Raw genomic sequence first — 24,610 nt, 5'->3', positions numbered from 1 at the left:
GTTGGACAATGACTCTATTAGCATATGTTTGGAAAAATGGCCCTTCTCACTATTCCATGCTGGCTCAATCTTTTGGTGTATACAGATAATCATAGGAGGGATTAGGGGGTGGAGTGAGACAAGCCAAAGTCACTTTGGAGGAGGATGAGGAGAAGGGAGGTTGGTGGAGAGCTTGTGGCAGTTTTGTCCATCCCCTTCACTTGTCCCCCTAAAGACCAAGGATTTTTGCTTATCCTGACTCCAGCTGATTCTGAGGCCTCCAGGGAGCTAGCCCAGACTTTACAGGAAGTGTCTAAAATAGAATTTGAACCCAAATCATTCCAACTTCAATTACACTCTATTCACTGTACCACCTAGCTCCCCTATTTGGTGGTATTCTTCCCAACTCTAAACTTTCTTAATTTGTGATAGATTTACAACTGGAAGGGATCTTAGAGATCATTCTAATTCAATCTCTTCATTTTATAGATGATGAAACTAAAACCATGAAATGTTAAGTGATTTTTCTAAAGTTACACAGGTCAAAATTTGAATATATGTTCTCTGATTCCAAGTCTAGTAGTTCTCTTTTCACTATATGATGCTGTTTGATTTTTTATACTGCAAAATTTTAGTGTGTGGGCATATTTCAATGATAAATTGAGCTATTTGTGTGTTCATTCACAAAAATGCAAAGAAATTGTTAATGAAAAAATAATTCCTTGGATTCACTTTTATTTTATTAACTCAGGTCAATATTTATTAGCAATCAACAAAATTTTCCATAGATACAGACATTTTATTGCATTTATAACAACTATCTTCACTACAGCCTGTTAGCACATCAAAATGGTGCTTAGTGAGCTAATAATGTGTTTTTTCTCTCTTTTACCCCTATAGTTAATTGAAATTTTTTCCCATATCCTCTTAATATGCTAATAGCCCCTAATGAGGGTCATTAAGCAAACTAAGTACAAGGTTGAGGACCAGAATTATGACAGAAGCTTTAGTATGTCAGTTGGCTGATACTAATAACTTTTAGTTTGACACATAAAATCAAGTAATCAATAAGCATATTGTATTCTAGGTACTCTGATTAGTGCTGAAAGCATAAAGTCAAAAATGAAACTGTACCTACTCTCAAATACTGCATTAAAGAGGCAACATACACACATAAAAATAATTACATACACAACATATGCAAAATAAATACACGGCAAATTTTAGAGGCTCTAGCATCTAGGGAATCAAAAAAAGTAGGAGGTGCCCTTTAAACTATATTTTAAATGATTCCAATAAAAGATGAGAAAAGAAAGCATTTATTATATAAATTAGGTCTGCAAAGCTCTTTTTAACAATAATGCTTGAATAAAACATACTGTAGAATCATGGAACAGTAGGTAATATGGTGGAGGTGATAGGGAATTGGACTTGGAATCAGGAAGATCTGAATTAAAATTCTAACTCATGATAAATGATCAAAAAATATATCTATACCCATGTTATGCCACAGTTTTTTTTACTGTTCTGCCTCAGTTTCCCTATTCATCCTGCCTAAGTTTCCTTAATGATCCTGCCTCAGTTTCCTTAATTTGTTCTGCCTCAGTTCCTTGAATTGTTCTGCCTCAGTCCCCCTGCTTGTAACCCCCCTTTTCTGCTCATTAGAACTGAGATAATTAGGGCTGTGGAGATCTGACTTTCCAAAAGAAAATATGTCCTATCTCAGATACCTAATTGGTATCCTCTATTATCTCTAAGTTTCAGACTTCCTGGCTCTAGTTGGACACCTCCTAAGTTCTCCTAATTTGTAAGAATTTATGGTTCTACCCCCCAACCTGTCAGAACCAGATTGATGGTCCTTTCTTGGAAATTCCTGAGTACCAGTTTGATCTCCACCACCCCTCACGACCCACCCCTGCCTTTGTTTACCCGAGCTTAGAGCCACGTGTGTGTATATTTATATTTAATGAGAACCTCACATTCGATGCTGGATTCTTTGAGACAAAAGTCTGATTCAACCCTCAGAATAAAAATGGATCCTTTTGATCCCAGAAAATCTCTCCCCCTCAGAAATCCAATAAAATATCAAAAACTCTCTAATTTCTATCTTGCCTCAGTTTCTCTGACATTACATCCAAAGAGCTATAAATGCATGCATATCCTTTGACTTAACAAAACCACTACTAAACATGAATACCAAAAGAGATTTAAAAGGGGGGGAGGGGAAGGACCTATGTACAAAAATATTTGTATCAGCTTTTTTTTTTTTCAGAGCAAAAAACTGAAAATTGAGGGGATAGCCATCAATTGGGGAATGGTTGAATAAATTGTGACATAATTATCATAGAATATGATTATTCTATGGGAAATGATGAACAGAATGCTCTTAGAAAAAAATCTGGAAAACCTCCATGAACTCAAGCAAAGTGAAATGTACTATATACAAAGTAATAACAATGTTCTGTGATGACCAGCTGTAAATGACTTTCCATTCTCAGCAGTACAATGATCCACTACTACTTTGAAGGACTCATGATGAAAAATCCTATACATTCCCAGAGAAGAAACTAATTATATCTGAATACCTGAATACAGATTGAAGCATTCTCTCTCTCTCTCTCTCTCTCTCTCTCTCTCTCTCTCTCTCTGTTTCTGTCTCTCTCTATTTCTCTCTTCTTCTTTCTCTCTGTCTCTCTCTCTTTCTCACTCTCTCTCCATCTTAATTTTTTTTGAGAGGTTTTTTATATTATTAAGGTGAGAGATCTACGTTTTCTTTTGCAGCATGACTTTTATGGAAATGTTGCTTTGCATATAGTTTCTTAACAGGGGCTGAAAGTGAGTATAAGGGAGAAAATCTGAAACTTAAAAATTTTGAAGAAAATGTGAAAAAAAATTATTATTTGGGGTGTAACTGGGGGAAAATATTAAATAATTTAAAATTAATTTTAAAAAGAAGGTTTAAGAGGGGGAAGAAATTCTAACTCAGTCACTTGTTAATTCTGTTACTCTGGACAAGTCATAACTTCCCTTATGCCTCATTTTTAAAAATTGAATCTCATTTTGTTTTTAGGTCTGAATATTCTTTCTTCCATTTCCACCTTCCCTATCCATTAAGAAGGTAAGAAAAAAAAAAAAAACTATTACAAATATGTGTAGTCAGCAAAACAAATTCCCACATTAGCTATGTCAAAAAATATAACAATCATGCTTCCATCTATCTCTATATTTAAAGATACATAGCATTTTTTTATCATGAGCCCTCTCCAAGTTCCAAAGTTTTGCAAAGTTATTTGTTTTTCATATTTTTTCTGAGTTCTTTTTTGCATCAATTCATTTAAGTCTTCCAAGGTTTTTTCCTAAAACCAGCACCTTTATCATTCCTTACATTTGTGCTTCTTTTGTAAAAAATGAGAAAGTTAAACTCAGTAAGCATTTATTAAGCATCTGCAATGAACCAGGCAATATACTAAGCACTGGAGATGTACAAATAAAGAAGAAACTGGGGACAACAAGATGGTACAATGAATAGAACACCAGCCCTGAACTCAGAAGAACCGGAGTTCAAATCAGGCCTCAGACACTTAACACTCACTAGCTGTGTGATCCTAGGCAAATCATGTCACCCCAAGTGTTTTGCCTTCCCCCCAAAAGAAGAAGAGAAGTTCCCTACTCACAAGGAACTTATATCCTGTCAAAGGAGACAAAATGCACCTATAGAAATATATTTTTAAAATAAACATCTTAGAATAAATACAAAATAAATAAGAAGTTGTTAGTAAGGAAGAGCACTAGAAGCTGGGGATGAGATCAGAGCAAGATCACAAAGTTTGATTTCCAGGCCAATGTGAGTATGCTATACAAGTTGATTGTCTTTTTTTTTTTTTTTTTTTTTTTAGATTTTAGATCTGGGGCTGTTGGATGGCAAAGTGAATAGAGTACCAGTACTGAAGTCAGGAGGACCTGAATCCAAATTTGACCTCCGATACTTAATACTTACTGGTTGTGTGACCCAATTGCCTCAAAAAAAAATTTTAATAATAAAATTTTACATCAATCTAAGAATATCCTATTCAAAAATGTCATTTCTGAAAAAAGAGGAATAATATAGGTTTAACAAAAGAATAAAATACATCCACCTTCCTATATATCTACTGTATATCTTTACACCTAATTGGAAGAACAACTGAATCTCAGGTTCCTAAAGAACTTCAGAAACCACCTACTCCAACACATTCCCATTCAAAAATACTCTCTATAACAGCACCAACACCCTGTCATCCAACTTTTGCTTGAGTACTTCTAGAAAGAGGGAGATCTGAGAAAAAAACATCCCACTTTGGATTAGAGCTAATTATTAACCCATTTTTTTTTTAAATCAAGCCTAAACTTGCCTTTCCTATTGCCATCTTGTTGTTCCAATTTCAGTCACCTTGTACTAAACAGAACAAATTCAATTTTTCATCCATACTTGAAAATGATCTTCCTCAGAGCATCTAGTGGATAGAGCACCAGCCCTGAAGTCAGGAGGACATGCCTTCAAATCTGGCCTCAGACACTTAACACTTCCTAGCTATGTGACCCTGGGCAAGTTACTTAACCCCGATTGCCTCAGCAAAAATAAATAAAATAAAATTCTTCCTCTCCCCTCCCCCATCACCAAATTATTTCCAGGCTAAAGATTCCCCAAGTTCTTCAATTGATCATTATATAGCCTAACCTCAAGGTTTTTCACCATTCTGATTCTCTTCCTCTGGATGTTCTCAAAGCTTATTGATGTTCTTCCTGAAAATATGGCATTCAGAACTGAATATGTTAAATATATGACTATGATAGGGGTCTAAACAGGGCATAGCACAGGGATACAATCACTTCCTAAGACCTAGACACTATATCTCTTCTTAATGCAGCCTAAGATTACATTAACTTTTTAAACTGCCCTGGCGAAATTTTCACTTTTTACAGGAAGCTTTTTCTGATTATCCTTGATTCTAGTGCCTTCCTTTTGTTGGTTATTTCAAATTTATCCCATAAAAAGATTTTTTGTGCATAACTGTCTGCATGTTGTCTCCCCCATTAAACTGAAATCCTTGAGAACAGAAATTATTTTTACCTTTCTTTGTATCCCCAGAATTTAGCATTGTCTGGCATAATGGGGCTGTTTAATGGGAGGTAACTAGATTGGTAAATAAAGCATCCAGCTTGGAGTCAGGAGGATCTGAGTTCAAATTTGACTTTAGTCATTTACTAGCTGTGTGGCCCTGGGCAAGTCATTTAACTGTTTACCTCAGTTTCCTCATCTGTAAAATGATCTGGAGAAGGAAAGAGCAAACCATTCCAATATCTTTGCCAAAAAAAAAAAAAAATCTCAAAAGGGGTCATAACTGAAAACAACCAAGCCAAAAAGGTTTTTTATATATTTTTTAAAAAATTTAGGAGCAGCTAGGTGGCACAGTGGATAGAGCACCCAGCGCGCCCTGAAGTCAGGAGGATCTGAGTTGAAATCTGGTTTCAGATACTTAACACTTCCTAAGTATGCGACCCCGGGCAAGCCACTTAACCATAATTGCCTCAGGGAGAAAAAAGTTTACATGTTTTATATATATATATATATACACATATATATGTATATATGTATGTATAGGTATAGGTATATATTATATATATGTATGTATGTATGTATATAGTCACTGAAGTTCAAGGCAATTCCAATAAACTTGTTATGAAAAGTACCACTGCATCCAGAGATAGAACTTTGAAGACTGAATGTGTATCAAAATGTAGTATTTTCATCTTTTGTTGTTTTTTTGCTTGGCTTTTTTTTCCTTGTGGTTTTTTCCCCTTTTGATCCGATTTTTCCCTATACAGAATGATGAATATGGAAATGTGTTTAGAAGAATTACTCATGTTTAACTTATATTGCTCTCTTGGACAGAGGATAAGAAGAAAGGAGGAAGAAAAATTTGGAACAAAAAAGTTTTACAAAGGTGAAAACTGAAAACTATCTTTGCATGTATTTGTTTTTTTTAAATAGCTTTTTAATGACAAAACATATGCATGGGTAATTTTTCAATATTGACCCTTGCAAAAACTTCTGTTCCAACTTTTCTCCTCCTTCCCTCCACCCCTCCTCTAGATGGCAAGCAGTCTCATAAGTGTTAAACATGTTAACATATATGATAAATACTATATATGTGTACATATTTATACAGTTATCTTGTTGCACAAGAAAAATCGGATTTAGAAAGAAGGTAAAAAATAACCTGGGAAGAAAAACAAAAATGCAAGCAAACAACAACTAAAAGAGTTCTTTGCATGTATTTGGAAAAATAAAATGCTATTGAAAAAAATGTTCACTGACTAGTATCACACAGTTGATTCATATTATGCTTACTGTCCACCAAGATTCCCCACATAATTTTCAAGCCCTTTATATCTTATATATATATATATATATATATGAGGGTTTTTTTTTATTCTCTGTAAAAAAAATTTATCTCTACTAAATTTCATTTTATTAAATCCATTCCAACATTCCAAAATTATCAGCTCTTCTTAGATCTCAATTTGATTATTCTTTAACACTTGCAATTAATTCTAGTTTTCTATCTTCGAAAATTGGATAAGCAAGAAGGGATTGGTTTTGCTGATAGGTTGTTTTTGACCTCTCTTTGTACACCAAATGCTTAACTTAGTGACTAGCCTTTGACTTGACTTGACGTATACTTTTGTCCATGTCATTGACAAGCCAGTTAAATATTTTAATTAATATAAACAAAATGTAATATATTATTTTACTTTTCTTTAATTACTTCATTTAATTAGTCAGAAAGTTAAATTAAAAAATTCTGTTCCAAGAGCTGCTTTTAAAGAAATACTTTTTAAAAAATTAAATTTTAATCTCATCTACGTAACTATACCTGGTCAGCACATTGTTGTTAACAAGTGTTAATGATAATTTTCCTTCCTCATTTAGATGATGTAGATTAATCTCATCTCTGAAGATGTGAAATGATTCAGAAATATTTAGCTCTTCTAAAATAAACCTTGTTTCAGTGAAGTAGTTGAATTCTGTTCTTGGTATGTTTAGCACTGGCAAACACAGAACACCAGGAGGACTGACCTGTTGAGAAAGAGGGGTTTGGGGGAAAGGATCAGAGGGAGAGAATGAGAGAAGGGAGGTAGAGGGAGAAAGGAAGAGAAGGAGAAGGAGAAAGAGAGAAGAGGAGAGAGGGGAGAGAGGAAGAGGGGGGATGAGGGAGAGGAGAGAGAGAAGAAAGTTATATCAGCTTTAGAAAATTATAAAGGGGTGTGTGCAGGAAGCAACTGAATTTTTCAAAAGCTAAAGGCTGAGTGCTGAGGAAATAAGTGCACTCAATCTCAAAATACATTCCTGTATTTCTGAATCAACTATATGATATATTTATGTTTTGCTTCATGGGCCAGTAGAATCAGCAGCTGTTCTCTTCTAGGAAGAAATAATGCTAATCATATGCTGACAATAAACTAAAGCAAACATGACTTTGGAGTAATATTTGGAATCTTGCCTTTTTCTTTTTTACCTTGTCTAGAAAGTAAGCATAGGTGAAGGCAGAAATAAGTGAATCCAGATCACATGATTTATGTCCAATAACCACATGAACTTTTTCCAAGCGTTTACTCCGATTCTGAAACAAATCCAAATTAAAGAAGATAGTCATTTTTACTTATCAACATAAAAGAATAGTATCTCAGCCTTTTCCCCAGTTCCTACTCCCCCCCCCCCCCCCCCCCCAAGAAAAAGCTTTACTTCTGTTGATAAATCTTTCAGAAATTATTTGGAAACAAATTAATCCCTTGGTTGTACAATGGAAAGCATGAAAAAGAAAATCTACACAAAATATTAATATTATTGAGAAAACTGCAGTCTTCAGATCCTAAAAGATGATAAGAACAACTCAGGTCTCAAGTGAGGTTTACCACAATTTGCTGTCAAATAAATGAAACATGACCCAATTACCATTTTTACCAGAAAAATATCACTGAAATGATGGCTGACTTGAACTTCTAGTGAATTGAGTTGTTCCATTTTTAAAATGCATTCAAGTGACAGTTTGCATATGTTTGACTTTCCAGCCAAATCCTTACCAGCCATCATAATACATGGACCAGAAATCAAATACTTAAGGATTTAACTTCATTCATCCTCATAACTCCCATCCTGGGGCCTTGCTGCCAGCCCTTTACCAACTAAGCTCAGCTCATCATATTTCACTTACATCCTCAGTCATCTCCACAGTTGCCATGTCACATTGTGAATACCCTTCTCCTCCCACCCTACTTCCAGTTCTAGAATTATAATCAAATAAACTTTGTCATTGATCCTGGGAAAAAGTGTGATGATCCATTCACCCTTCACTATCCATCCCACTCTAGCTACTATTAATACTGACTTGTATATATGTCTTTCTTATTAAAACATAAACACTTTTGGCTGACAAGTTGACTTTGCTTTTGTACTGGTATCCTTAGCCCTTTCCCCAGCATTTATTTGGCACATAGTAAGTACCTAATAAATTCTTTCTCATTTACTTACTCATTTATATGCTTCTTAAATTGATATATACATACATGCAACTAGATAAAGTGTATTACATTTTCTACCTTAAAAACTGAAGATTTTGGTATTTCACATTAATTTTCTAAGGCTCATCAAGGCCTTCTCCAGTACTTCATCAAGATATTCAGTAACTCTTGATTCATCCAAGTTGTGCTTTTTTTCTGGTGATTCTTACATGTGTCTAACTGGATAGAGTCAGAGATACAGAACTACAAAAGACCATAAATGGTATCTATTACAACTCTTAGTTTTATAGATAAGAAAATGAAGACCCAAGGAAATTGAGATATTTGCCAAGGTCACATGGGTAGTAAATACCAATTTAAATCCAGACCCTTTCACTCCATGAACATTCAGCTTTCTTTCTACTGTACCAAAAAACTTCCCTACAGACTCCAACCTGCTGACCCACTTCTGTCATCTTTCTGACCTGGAATGAATAAACCTTCTAATGAATAGAAGGTTTCTAAGGAATCCTCTAGCATACCTCCTCACAACCAAACAGACATGGCTACTCACACCACATGAATAAGCAGAGAGTCACCGATTATAATGCTTCCTATATAAAGCCCCACTGGACTTTACCATCTTTCCTACAGGGTCACTTATACCCTCTCTCTCTTTGGTTCTCATCATCTGCTCTGTCACTTTGTCTTTGGAGAGGCAAGCATTGCCATTGGCTTGCCAATGCACTTTAAGTCTCCTTGGGCTTTGACATCTTACTTGTGGCTGCACTTGTAAGGTCAGTAGGGCCTTCTATATACCCTGCAACTCCTTTATGTATTCTCTTCTCCCCTTTCCTTCCTCCCTCCCCACCATAAGAAAATGAATTCCTTGGGAGCAGAGGCTCTCTCAGTTTTCTATTTGTATCCCTAAGGTTTAGCACAATTCCTGGCACATACTAAGTATTTCAAAATGCTATTTCAAGCATTCATTTATACCATTGGTCTAGTCATTAATACATGTTTTAAATAGTACAGGGACAATCACAAACTCTGGGTGCACTTCATTGAAGATTTCATTCCAAGCTAATATTCAACCATTAGTGATGATTCTTTTGGTCTTGTAACTTAATCAGTTATAAAACCATCTAAATACTATTTTATAAGTCATATCTATCCATATTGTTGAAAGAACAAAATAATACTTTATCAAATGGTTTGCTAAAAATCTAGGTAAACTTTATATGCAACATTCTCCTAATCTAGTCTAATAACCCTGTCAGAAAAGTAAATGAGGTTAGGCAGGTATGACTTATTCAAAGACATATTGGCAAATTGTTGTTGTTGTTTGTTTTATTTACTATTTTATTTTTCTCCATTACATGTAAAACAATTTTAACATTTATTTTTAAACTTTGAGTTCCAAATTCCCTCCCTTCCTTCTTCCCTACCTCAACTTCCCTCATTGAGAAGGCACGTGTGAAGTTATGCAAAACATACATAAAATCATACAATAAAAGAAAACATATATATCATCTCCCAAAAAAAAACTTCAAAAAAAGTTTTTTTAAAAAAGTATGCTTTCAATGTATATTCAGATGCAATCAGTTCTTTCTCTGGGTGTGGACAGCATTTTTCTTAAGTCCTTTAGAGTTGTCTTGGATCATTGTATTACTGAAAATAGCAGTTATTCACACCTGATAATCATATATGATTGCTGTTACTTTGTATACACATCCAAGTGATTTGTGACCACTATTTCCTTTTGTACAGATTTGTTGCCCTCTCTTTAACAATAAGTTTCAAATTAATAGAATACTGATCTAAACTTTGTATGCTACACTGTCTTTTTTTTTTTAAATTAGATTATTTGTTCTTTTCTAATCCTGCCATATTTCTTCCTACTTTTCATAATCTTAATTTTTAAAAAAAATTTACTGTTTTCTTTTGTTTCTATATCACCTTCATTTCCATAAGTGTGTACAAACACAAACACACACATATATCCTTTCTCCCTCTTTCTTCAATCATATCTGCCAGTTCTTTCAGTTCCTAGGATGTAGCATGGATGGGTCTGAAGACTTGAATTCATTCAGTGCAGCTAAATTTTCTCTTCCTACTTCCAAATTAATCTTTTTGTTTCAACTCCCCGTTAGTCATTTTTGTTCTGTATTTTCTTGTACAAAATTCATTCTCTTTGGCAGAGGAAAAAAAAAAAAGCAAAATAAACATTGAACAGGCCCATCTTTCCTTCTTCCTCTGGCATCATCACCACATTTATCCAAGCAGAGCAGTCCTAAGCTTTTTTTGATCCAGTATAATTAAAAAATAACTGACATGATTTTTCATCCTATACTGTCAGCAAGTATAGATGTTTAATAAATGTTTATACATATGTTGATTTGAATTATTTATAACTTATTTTCCTATTTTATCTTACACAAAGTTTATTGTTTCTAAAATTAACCACAAATTGAGGCAATTTTCTAATTAATTACATAGCTCTTGACTGGACTCTTAGCTGTAGTCTTATCCTGGAACCTCTTTTAGTACCTGGGATCTCCTTACCCTGGTACATTTGTCCACTGCAACATCTTTCTCATCCATGCCATCCTGATCCCCTTCTTCCATTGGTGAGTTCTTCCCAGGACTTATATTTTGTAAAAAGGCCCGAGCAATTCAAGCTTTATTTCTCACGTGGTTCTTGCTGCTGACTTTCCTGAACTTTAACACATATGCCCAGGGTTAGATACCTTTCTTTCCTCTCCATTTTTTTAGTTCCATTTTGTGTCTTATTTTTCCCCATTAGAACATAAGTTCTTGGGGAAAGGGACCATTTTTCTTTTTCCATACAAACACATAGCATGTATGTATATATCCCCAGTGCTTAACACAATGCTAGACACTAATAAATGCTTAATAAATGCTTTTTGCCTGGTCATTTAATTATACTGCTGTGCCACATCATGGTATTGCAGGGTAGAAAGACAATGAAAGAACTTAAAATTTATCTGTAAATATTGTTATCTATTTCTAAAAATAAGGAAAATAATAGTATATATACATCTATATGTATGTATGTATGTATGTATCATAGGATCATTGATTGGAGCCAGAAAGTACATAGATTAGTTTATTAGTTAAACAAGTCTAATTTTTTCATTTTACACATCAGGAAACTGAGGACCAGAGAGGTAAAAAGTTTTGCTTAAGCAACATAGATAGTAAGTGGCAAAGTTAAAATTTAAATCCATCTCCCCTGACTTCAAATTCAGTGCTTTTTTTCCTTGTACTATGCTGCCTTTGGCATCTAGGTGGTACCATAATACACAGAGCACTGAGCCTAGAGTCAGGAACATCTTTATTCAAATTCAGCCTCAGATTCTCACTAGATGCACAACCCTGGACAAGTTTCATTTCTGTTTGCCTCAGTTTCCTCCTCAACTATAAAATAGGGATAATAACAATACCTATATCTCAGGGGTTTGGGAAGACCAAATGAGATAGCACAGTGCCTGACACACAGTAAGCATCTAATGAATCAGTACAAAATTTTACAGATTAGAAGGTCATAGAAGTAACATTTGTGTCAGAGCTAACTTTATGAGGTTATTCAAACTTAGTATATTGAAGAAGTACCTGATCAATAGAAAAGCAATAAGATTCACACCACTGCCAGAAACTTTATAAAGCACAACTCTATTCCAAAGCCCACTGATGTAGAACTGTCTCCTTATTAGTGGAAATGAAGACCCTCCCTTGCCCGAGGGACAGGGAGAAGTTGGTGAAAAACAGAGAGCTCAAGCTTTTATCCAAGTACCCAAGGGACTCAAAGCTTTGAGTTCTGTTCTAGACTCTCCAAGCATTAAGTAGCTTTGGGTACTCCAGGTTTCCAGCTACAAAAGAAAAGATGGAAGAGGCAACTCCCACTTCATGATGCTGAAACAAAAGACTGGAAAAAATTTGAAAGGAGTGGTTAGTCTCAATCAGGTCTCTATTTTCAGCTTGTGATTTCTACAAGTTTCAGGGAGTTTTCCCTTGGATGAGATCTAGGATATTTATCTTTTTTTATTGAGATGACTTATCTCGACCCTAAAGAGAGAACTACTTCAACCTGTGTTGTCTAATGGGTTATAATTCTGATAAATGGGTTTCTTTGCTATTTGCTTTGTGTGTTAATTGTGAAACTAATAGTAGAAAGGGAAGGCGTGGAATATAGAGCTTTGGGTTCTTCCCTTCAAAGTGACAAAGCAATCAAATTAGATGAGATCATATCTCACAGAATAACAATCTTTAAAGGAACAAAGAGATGATATATTTCTAGCTCAGTGCCCCTTTCAGGAGAGCAGAGTGGCCTCTGGCACCAAATTCCCACTTCCCTTCCTACCAAAAATAAAAGTCTCCCTTGAAGAAGGGAGTGGAAAGAAGAGTCTGAAGTATCTATTCTGTCTTCTATCTCTCTTTAAGCCACACAGTAACCAGCCCATTCACCCACTATTTTTATTCCTTGTAAAATGTAACTTTAACCTCCTTCCTTTCTGGAAACCTTGACCCTAACCCCCAGTAACTGCCATAGCTGGTCCATTTGGGGCATCATCTGTAGTGTTCTAACCTCTGGCCTCGAGGCAAAGTTTCCTTTTCAATGTTTTCTTTTCCCAGGTATACTACATAGTCAAGTGTTCTGGAAGAACCTAATGGAATTTAGGTAAATGGAATTATACTCAGTTGCAGCACAAGCAAATGCATTAGGAAATCATATTACTATAGAATGGCTTTCTTCCAAGAAATATAAAGGTCTTAATAGCCATTACCTCATTTCTGCTCCCAAAGCTCTATGAGATGGAAAATAGTAAGACTAACAGGATTAATTTTTCAGCATCCTGAACTTTTTGCAGGGCTATTGTTTTTGCTGTGGTTGCTTAATCTCCAGTACCTGTGTTAACTAATTACCTGCCTATATTAATTTTTTCCTGACTACCAAATATAAATATTTTTACTTCTCACAATAAACTTTTACAAATGGATCTTTCTTCCTTGAATCCAATTTCATCTTTTTCTCCCATCTCTCCCAACTAAGACAACCCAGAAGTCCATGTCATAAGGGGGAGGAAGGGAAAGGAGCCTCACAATCCATCTTATTGTCTTGTAATATTGCAAATTAACATTTTGGTTAAGAACCATTGTTCCACACCATACTAACCCCTGCATGAGACTGGTGTCTCCAGCATACTATAAAATGTATAGGTATAGTGATGAGGTAACAGTGATAAGGTATGTGTGGGAGTGGGTGTGGGTGAGTCCCGCAGTGAAATAGAGGAAGACTGTGAACTTTAAAGATGCAGATCTATCTGGAAAGGACCTGAGAGGTCATCTAATCCAATCCCTTATTTTATAAATGAAGAAACTGAAGCCCTGGAAATTTAAGGGATTTGTCCAAGGTCATGCAGGTAATTACTACCAAAAGCAGAATTTGAACCCAAGTTTTTTTGATTCTAGCTAAAACCAGTGCTCATTTCACTGTACCATGTCACTGGGTTCATTCAATACTCAAGAATTATCAGAAAAAGCTCCATGTTCAACTTATCCCAACAAACATACTTAAAGTAGTTGATCAAAGTATTTAATTACATGAAAATGGGGGAAGTTTAATAATTGCCTTTTTATAGAGAGAGAGAAGGAATGAAATTAGACAAGAATTGGGTATGCAAAACAGAAATGGCAAATTCCCCTCATTCCTGAACACCAGTTTTTCCCTGAATGAAAGAACATTGTTATTCCTTCACCTGTCTTTAGAAACCCATAAAAAGTAGTTTATCACACAGACCATGACTTTGCTAAGTTGAGTCATACTGTCTTTGACATGGCCCATAATACTTTACATTTCTATCTTGTGATAAGCTTTTCTCCCTAGGTTTTAATGCTCTCCATTGTCTAATGGGGTTCTCCCTTTCACTGCCCCACCCAAGTCCACACTGCAGTTCTAGAGCTTTCCTTTCATTAATATTGACCTTCCCAGTATTCAATCTTCCCAACCCTCTTCTTTGTTAGCAAATTGAATACACTATTCCAGGATCTTATGCTAATGGATGCTAAATGATTCAATGTGCTACCTCTATAAGGAAATATTTATTTATTTATTTATTTATTTTGAAAGGGCTTTCTGGAGGTTATTTCATGAGTGACATTAATTGTAGAAATTTCCATGTCCCCAGGAAATGATGAGCTCTAGATTCTCCTTGATCAAGGAAAGAGGTCTATAAACAGTGAACATTTACTTTACTAATCTGTTTGAAGAAATAATAGTAGCTAGTATTTTTATAGCTCTCTAAGGTTTACAAAATACTTTACAAATATTATTTTTTGGGGCTGCTAGGCCCAGCAGATAGAGCACCGGCCCTGAAGTCAGGAGGTTCAAATCCAGTCTCAGATATTTACCACTTATTGGCAAGTCATTTAACCTAACACATAAAAAAGTATGTATTTATGTGTGTTTGTATGTATGAATGTACACACATACATGTGTGCACAAACACACAACTATGCATATGCATACATATATTGCAACTATAAATATGTACATATATGTATTGCAGATATGCACACAGATATATACATATAAACACACACATACTTATAATGTCTTTTATCCTTGGAACAACCAGATGACAGGCCACAGACTCTGAGAAGAATAATAGGACCTTGGTGATATACTTCTAGGGCACAATAGTCATACTTACTTGTGGGGGACACTAAACAATCAGAACTCAAGTAGAACATAAATTACTAACAAGTACATTCCCATACTCTGAAATGAGCCACCTAACCAAAGTGGAACACTGGAAATGTCTGCCATGTGAGATCATAGTTAGAACCTGGGAGCCATACTGGCCAGTTCTCCTTGAATCCCTTTACCATCCTAAGTCATTCCAGAACTAGCATCCCTATTACATTACATGCAACAGATAGATCATTCCAGAACAAGTAGAACTGTGTGATACATAAGATGGATGGATAAGGAATAATAAAAAGAACAGTTTGACTGGACCATAGATTATATGTAAGGGAGTAAACATAGAAAGGCAGATTGGGTCTAGATTTTGACTGAGATCATAATATGCTAGGAACTTGGGGAAGGAAGGAGGAGGAGGAACATAAAATATCAATAATTGATCTTTCCCCTATATACATTGTCTTTTTTGTGCCTCACAACAATATTTTGAAATACACATAAGAACTTAAAGTTCAGCCCCCCTCATTTTACAGATAAGAAAACTGAGACTCAGGATAAACTGACACAAGTAGCAGTGGATAGCTAGCATTCAAAACTCTAAATCTGGTGCATTTTCTAATATACTGGAATACTTTTTTAATGATTTTTAAAATTATTTAATTTTCTTTCTTCTAAAATGAGACTTCTTCCTAAATCTTATTATTTATTGGTTCAAAGCCAAAATATTCAAATAACTTTTTTTAAAGGTAACTTATCAGTAAAGATTATTTTTGAACACACACACACACACATTACACAAAAGCAGAAACAATGATCAATAAGAGTGCCACTTGGGCACCTCCATGAGCCCAGATAGATGCTTTAGCCATTGTATAGTTTTTTGCTCCCAGGAACAGAGACCCATCTGTACCCAAGTACTTTTCCACATTTAAAGTCCCAAATCTTGTATTTAGATCAGTGATCTCATCCATGGGAACTGTGATATAGTTATTTAATTTCTTAATGTATTCCAAACCTGTCTTCATAAAGAGTTATTGTGCATATAGTTGTTTCTATAAATTTCTGTGTACTAAAAAGAATTGTTCTTTAAGATCTTTGTGACACACAATGGCATAAATGGAGATGTCCAAGCCCCCTCAAAAAAAATCATAGTTGGGAATCTTAAATTTAGATTATGTCCCTTATGAAAACAGAAGCTTCAAAAACAAAAAAACCATAAAGAATATTTTTTTAGAAATTTCAATCCATATATTATATTGAAGTATTTTGAAGACTATAAAGGAGAAAATGTCTTTTTTGACATAATTGCAAGAGAAATGGATTTAGAGTTTAGGAACCTGAATTCAAATCTTTGCCTTGTCAGTTACAAAGTGATTGATAAATCAATCATTTTTCCTCTCTGAGTTTCAGTTTCTTCATCTATAAATTGAGGGAGATTGGACTACCTGACCCTTCCATTTCTAAATCTCTATTATATGCAGAATACTTCCTTTTCTATTTTGAATTTTTTTTTATTATTCCATGCTATATGAAACTGTACTGCTTTGTTTGAAGAGATGAAATTTCCTAGTACAAGATTCTGCTGTAATTGCCAATCAGTCATTCCACAAGGTTTTATTAAGTACATGCTATATGGCAAGCACTGTGCTATAAGTTAGGGATACAACTCCAAAGAATGGGGAAAAATCCACTAGTCAAAAGGTCCCTACATGGAAAGTGGAGGCAAGTGAAAGAAAGATTGGAAATGCAACTTATGGTCATTGTCATTCACTTACCAGAAAATGCCTATCTGTTATATCACCCTGCTAAAGTGGTTTAATGTTGGCAAAACCAATGACATGGGAAGGGAAGTGGAGAGAGAAGCCATAGTAGTAGTAATAGCAGAGTAACAGAAAAGTGAGAGGAGAAGCCCAGCACCTATCCTATTTTCTGAAGTCATGAGAGCTGTTGATGCCTCCTGATTTCAGTCCCATCTTCTATCATGATTTTGTAACCACTGACCCTTAAACCTTTCTCATAATTACCTGATTCCCTAAACAAAATTTTGATCCACAGAGAAATACTGATGCAAATTAAAAGGGGTTCAGAGGAATGAGAAGTCATATAATCTAGGAGAGAGACATAAGTGGCTGCCCCTGAGGAAAAGATCTAGCTTCCTAATTCAGCCAGCCCATTTTAAAAAAATTAATAGTAATAAATGATAAAGAAAAGCTGGACTATTTTGTTCTATAAATTACTCATTAACTCTGTGTAAGCATTTGCCAGAAATGGTAAATTCACAACTTAAGCTTTTTATACTATTACACTTGAATGATATTAAAATATATATTAATATTATATATTAAATTCTCTATTAATATAACATTAATATTCTCATATTAGCTTTCAATTTATCATTAATTACCAAGTTTCACTAGCAGTTTTGACTGATATATGCTATGACAATATCCTGGGAGAATTCAAAGAAGATATGGGAGTAAATAGCTTCAAAATTAAGAGAATATTAATAAATGATAATAATTAAGAAGTAATCTCATTCATTATCCTGCTAGATAATAACATAACATACACAAAATGATGATGATGATGATGATAATGATGATATAATGAAAAGTATACTGATCTTGGAGTTAGGCAATCTGGGTTCAAATACTCCTACTCTACCATTCATTATTTAAGAGATCTCAGTCAAATCAAATCTACTCCCTGGGACTTAGTTTCCTCCTCTTATAGAATAAAGCTACTGGATTTGAAGACTTCTGGGGTCTCTTCCTGCTCTAGGATTTTTATGGAATCCTAGATGAAGAGCAAGATGGGATCAGATAACTGAGTAACCTCCATTGCAAACAAACAGAAAATTAAGGCCCCAAAAGATTGTGACTTGTCAAGGGTTACACAGCTAGGAAATATCCGAAATGAAATTCCAGCCCAGACTTTCCTGACTCCAAGTCCAACCCACTACACCCTGGATTGAATCACTTAAAAGGCCCTCAATTATCCCTTCCCCAGCTCAATCAGCTTTGTCTTTATCAAGGTAGATAACATCCTTTCTCTCTCTTTATTAAAGTAAGTTTTATTGATGACTTTAGTTTCTACATCTGAATCACTTCTGAAAATAACTCCTGCCTGTCCTATTTTCTAGAACTTAACCCTCCCTTCTAACAACAACAACAAAAAAAATAGTTAAGCAAATACAGCGAACATAATGACTAATATATACAATATATACAACACTGCCCTAAAAATTCCCCACTTATTTGCCAAGACAAAGGAGGAATATTCCATTGACTATGAAAGAGGAAGTATGGCAACATGGAAAAAGCATAGTGTCTGGAATCAGAGAAGCTACATGCAATTTTTACTTTTGCCATTCCTTATTTGTAAAATGAGAGCACTGGACTAAGTGGTATCTGAGAGTCCTTCCAGCTCTATATCTGGGGTCCTATTCTCTAGGGTTACTAGTGTTCTTTCAATTACTCAGAAATTGACTTCCTTCTAGTGATCATTTCATTTACTCTGCTGGAGTCATTGTATTTCTTGTTCTTCTAGGGGAGCCTTTTTCTTTAGCTTTTAGAAAAGAATAAAAAGGATTTTCCTAAGCCTAGAATAGTTTATCCATAGTGATAAAAATATCTCAGCCTGTCCATCTACCATCTCCTGCTATGAGATGCATCCATACCAAAATTTGTTTCTATAATTCCCTCCATGGTCTCCAAGACTTATTGAAGGTCTTCTTTTGTGATATCAATAATTATTTAAAATTAGTTTAATAGAGCATGAATCAATAATTCACACAGATCTCATTGAAGAAAGCTAAATATCTGTTTATGACAGGATCACTGAGAGGGCAGTGAAGGTGAGAACTTGAAAACCCTTATTCATTCCATTTACTTGACAGAAGAGAAAACTGAGAGACTAAATTATTGCCCAGTGTTGCACAGTTAGTTGGTGATAGAGTCTAAATTATAATAAACCTGGTCTACTGAGCTTTAATTTAGTGAACTTTCTACTAGAACACATCAATTTAAATTTTTTTTTATAAAATTGCTGTCCACAGACCCCTCCTACCTCCAAAGGTCAACTTGCATCCTCAAACATACCTAAATTTCCTTAAGAGCTCAAAAAAAAAAGTTATTATACTTGAATTCATGTATGTCTCTTGAATATATTTGCTTTTTCAGCCTATTCTGCCCCTTTTTTCTGCTCTCTTTTTTTCCAGTTATGACTATTTTTCTTGAGGCCAGACAAGAACTGTAGAAAGCACTCCAAACATGAAAGCACCAATTTTTTTTAATCGATCACAAATGATAAAAAGAGTATGAAGAAGAGACTATTCTTTTCAATAAAGACTCTGACTCAGAACTTGAGAATATTCAAAACCCCCAAGACAACCTATAAGTTTTAAACATAAATGAAATAGTAAGTCCTGTTTCAATAATTTTTTAATTACATTCAATTCTACTAGGGTCTAGGTGCAATGGAAGATCAATATGATTTCAAAAGATGTTCTTCAAATGGCCCAGCCCTAAAATTAAGAACCTTTATTACTCCAGATGCCTGGGTATAGAAGTAATTTCCCCAATGGCACTGGGCACCTGAATAACATTTTTTTAAAAGAGTAATTTATTTGGATACATGCATATATTATTTAACATGACATTATTATTTAACACACTATAGAGTCATTATCTGTACCAATCTTCCCTGGGTACACCCATTCTCCTTTCTTGATAATGCTACAATAACACTAATGGTACATGCCAGGAAAGAGGATTCTCTCTCTTGTTTCTTGACTGCTGCATTCTTGTTTATTCCTTCATTTTATAACTTGAAACCTGCCAAATTGCTCTCACTCCCAAGTGAATTGTACAATCAAATTATGGTGTGGAAAATGTAAAAGGGATGGGAGGAGATTTTTCTGAACACTATTACCTTAACTGAAAAAAAAGTTCCCCTTTCAAAAAAAAAAGAAGTGTTTTAAATTTTTCTTTATAGTTTCAATCTAAGATACCATAGCAGAACCACTCAAAATTTCTGCATAAGAAAAACTTAGTTTAATTAATTCTAATTCTGTGTAAGCAGTCTCACAGATGCAAGAAAGAAGGCAACCAATTCTTGGTTTCCTGCCTCCCAGACACCAATAAGGGGCATGATTTTTCATTATAAAGCCTTTCCATGTTTAATTACTATGGGCAGAAGATGCATCAATGGCTTCCTAGAAAGAAACCTTCCTTTAGGTCAGTTTCTTGAGCAAACTCCTATTTACTAGGCATGACTATGAAAAGTTATTCTTTTGCTTTCTTCTATATAAAAATTTTACATTTATTTGCCCACATATACTACTCTCATTTTCCAATCTCCTACCACATGCACATTTTGAATTAATGCCTTCTTGTTACAATCTTTGACTCATTTCATACATTTTTCTGATCATAAACAACCCAAATTTAACCAGCCATCAATGGACCTGTATTTGAATCCATCCTAACTTATTAGGAGCTGCTCCATTGACATATCCTTTTTGAGACTTACTCATCTCCATGTCTCTCTATGTCACAGTGGGGCAGTGAATTAAACTTTTGATTCCATTACCATTCTCATTGCTAACTTTCTTTTTCTATTGTCAGTGACATCTTACTCTGCACCTTCACAAGCTGGTTGTTCTGAGAATTAAATGAAATAACATATACAAAGTTTTGTAAAACTTCAAGCATTATATACATGCTAGCTATTTTAAGTATTGGCTATTTTTATTTAAATTAATACCAACTATTATTATTTCTGTCATTTTTCCCATCTCCTCCACCCATCACCACTCACTGCAGGATACAAAATAGGATCCAGGATATATATAGTGCTTTAAGATATGCAAAATGCTTTACATTTTTTTTGGTTTTTCAATCCTGATGACAACCCCATGAAATAACTGCTATTATTATCCCCATATTATAGATAAGAAAACTGAGATTAAGAAAGAAAAAGTAATTTGTCTAGATCATAGCTAATAAGGATATATAAAATGATTCATAAGAAATTATAATGGAAATTGTTTTCCTGTTAATTACTTCAAATTAATTTTAGTTCTCTGTATAGTATTAATATATGTGTGTGTGTATCTATATCTATATTCTACATATACAAAGGAAGCAGGTGAATGCCATAAAGTCCAAACCACTGCATATCATTCATTCTCCATAAGGCTTGCTTAGCAAGGAGAGATCATTTATAATCCATCCCAATTTTACAAGACTTCTCTTCCCTGGGATTTGTCTATATCAACCTTCCTCCACATTTTTCTTCTTATTTATTCAGACTAGACAAAGTACACTTTAATCTAGTTTTTTTTTTTTTCCATTTTTTTCTTCTCACCCAGACTGAAAGAGTTAGGGCTATTTAGCCAGTTTCCCTCTGCCTACAATCAGCTAGCAAAGCCACTCGGGCTTTTTCCCAGAAGCGGTTCTTTTCTATCACCGTCAGCTTTTTGTTGTCATGAAGATCTATTGCTTTAATACTCATGAGTTTAAACGTCTGCACATGGAAAGGACGTCAGGCAGGTGACAATGCACACACCTGGCATGTCTGAACTGTGCACAGTGATGACAGTAATGAACAGATCAACGGCTGCAAACACACAGGAGGAGAAGTTAGGTTTCCAACATGGTACATTTATGCAGGTTCATAGGGAAATGTACAAGGGACAAGCAGAGCAATTATTGTGCTTTGCAAAAATGACAGTTTTTAATGATGCCATTATTTCTTACATTGTATGTTTTTTCAGTGACAAAAGAGCCCTCACCCTCCAGGTGACCTCTGATATACGTGTGTGTGTGTGTGTGTGTGTGTGTGTGTGTGTGTCTTCTCCTAATGAATATTTTGCTACATGGAATTCTTTTTTTTTAAGTGTGGTAGATGATGTTGGAGGTTCAATCTAATGACATAAATCTATATTGTATTTTTTTCTTGTTAAAAATATTTTTTTTAATTTGTGGAATTTTAGTAATGTGACATTAGGCTTCTTCATAAAAAATCTTCAGGGAAAACAAGATGCCACTGTACTGGGGATAGAAAAACTCAGTTTTATTGAAATGTATCAAGGTCTTTAATGCTTAAATAACCTGATTTTGTTTAATGATCTTTAAGTTTCTCTTTCAACTAGCATCTTTTCTGTTGACAGACTGATCTATATAGGATCCTATAATCTTTCAATGAACTGATAAATTTTCTATATCAGTTTGCTTTCTCCCCCTCCCAAACAACAGTTATTAGTCTACCTGGTATGAATGCCCCATCTAGTAATTTGCTATATACACAATCAAACATTTTATTTAATTTATATCAGCTATCTTCACTATAGTCTGTTAGTACATCAAAATGGTGCTTAGTGTGCTAATAAAGTGCTCATTTTCTCTTTTACTCCTATAGTTAATTGAAATTTCTGACACATTAATTAAGCAACTACTAAGTGCCAGACACTATACTTCGTATTGGTTACATGAAAAAAAAAAAAAGACTATTCCCTACCTGTATTGAGGAATTTACATTCTCTTAGAGAAAAAAATTTCACAATAAATATGGAGAAATATTGGAGGCCAGGACAGCCCTGATCACTGGAAGAATGAAGAAAGATTTGTGGTAGTAGGTGACAACTGAGCTGGAGTGAGCAAGAGCTTCACAAAGGCAAAAAAAGGAAGGAAGGGAATTCCATTTTTAAGGAATAAACACTTTATGAAATTAAATTAATAGTTGAAAACACCAAAGAGTAATATCCTGGACAAATTCCTTTTGCATAGCTGAAAGGGGGAAAAAAGTCAATATATTGTGTCTTTTTTTTTTTAAGGGGGGGGGGGGGGAATGTATTATTCCCCAAATCCTTTGTCATCTAGCTCCATCTATAATAATGAAAGTCTGTTGGAACATTGGAAATGCTGCTATACCACGAGTCAAAATTCCCAGGTTCAAGATCTACTGCTGACATTTACCAGTCAAGATTTGACATTAGGTAACTCAACAAATTTCCCTGAGCCTCCATTTCCACATCCATAAAATGAAGGAGATTGGACCAAATGATCTGTAGAGTTCCTTTCAGGTCCTCTATGATTCTGAGTCTGGCTTGGCCACTAACTCTCTATATGACTATATAAGAGGTACTTTCCATCACTGGACCTCAGCTTTTCACTTCTATGCAAAGAAGAATAAATTATATAGCTTCTAAGGACCCTACTATCTTTCCATGTTCCATTGAAGTATAAAATTATAATAAATATAGCTAACATTTATATAGCTTCTTGCATGCCAGGAACTATGCTAGGCACCTTTACAATTATTCCATTTGTTCCTCACAGAAACCCAGGGAGGTAGGTACTTTTATTACTCCCATTATACAGATGGGGAACCTAGTCTCCCCATGTTAAGTGATTTGCTCATTTAAGTGATTTACTCAGAATCACACAGTTAATAAGTTGTTAGATCTTTCTCACTCTCAGACCTGCCTTTCTTATCCATTTCCCACCTAACTGCTCCATAACTGTAACTTTTCAAGTGCTGCTGGTAGTCTGTTGATGTGAAAGCACTCAGCTCAGGGGACTCTTTGAGAGGAATATGCTTGCAACCCCCCCAAAACTATAGAAAGGTAATCTACTTTCAAACTCCTCAAAGAAAATTGAATTGAGAGATGAAGAAGGGGAATCTACCTGAACTAGGAGCAGGGAAGTCCTGGAGCCATCCTCAGCGAGAGGGAAGAACATCTTCTTGGGGCAGCTAGATGATTCAGTGAAAAAATATCAGGTTTGGAGTAAGGAAGACTGAATTCAAATCTACCCGCCTATACTTACCTTGTCCAAGTCATTTAACCTCTGCCTCAGTTTCCTCATGTGTAAAATTGGCATAATAAAAAACCTCACAGGGTTGTTATGTGTATTAAATGAGATAATAATTATAAAGCACTTAGCATAGTTCCTAGCACATAATAAGCTCCATATAGACATTAGATATTATGATGATGATCTTTTCCATTATGAGCATTTACATATTGAAAATCTATGAATGCTACAAATCAGGACTCAATGCATTATTTTGCTGACCATCCAGATTTAAGAAAAGGATGGAAAAAATATTAAAAATCCAAATTAAACTTAAATGCTCCACTAACATTTTTCACCATAGAACTACTTGTTAAATATTTACCAGCACAGTGCATTTTGGAAGGATGGGCTAAGAGGATCTCTAGCACAATATAGATTTCACAAGATAGATTATCATCTTATTCAGCAATTCTGAACAGTATTAAAAAAGGTTTGTTTCCTGACTATATTGGCAAAAGACTGAACTATATTGCTGTTCCATTTTAAACCTCTCTGTATCTAT

General features: G+C 34.8%; 1 protein-coding gene across 14 annotated transcripts in view; it reads right to left on the bottom strand.

Annotated features, from left to right (window-relative positions):
* The window catches only part of PRUNE2 (prune homolog 2 with BCH domain), a 295,576-nt gene that overhangs the window by 224,233 nt on the left and 46,733 nt on the right, over nucleotides 1-24,610 (bottom strand). For 13 of the 14 annotated variants that reach the window (XM_031945525.1, XM_031945514.1, XM_031945518.1 and 10 more), the window contains exons 2-4: nucleotides 23,938-24,004; nucleotides 7,539-7,643; nucleotides 6,897-7,099 (exon numbers count right to left, since the gene is read on the bottom strand). In XM_031945525.1, coding sequence (XP_031801385.1) covers nucleotides 6,897-7,099; nucleotides 7,539-7,643; nucleotides 23,938-23,991 — 362 coding nt within the window. In that variant the 5' untranslated portion in view covers nucleotides 23,992-24,004. The remainder of the gene's footprint in view (nucleotides 1-6,896; nucleotides 7,100-7,538; nucleotides 7,644-23,937; nucleotides 24,005-24,610) is intronic. The other variant, XM_031945513.1, reaches the window with a different exon arrangement.

This window comes from Sarcophilus harrisii, chromosome 1 (genome assembly GCF_902635505.1).
Source record: "Sarcophilus harrisii chromosome 1, mSarHar1.11, whole genome shotgun sequence".
Classification (NCBI taxonomy): Eukaryota; Metazoa; Chordata; class Mammalia; order Dasyuromorphia; family Dasyuridae; genus Sarcophilus; species Sarcophilus harrisii.
The sequence above is the reverse complement of the archived record's forward strand: the minus strand, read 5'-3'. Positions and strand labels throughout refer to the sequence as shown.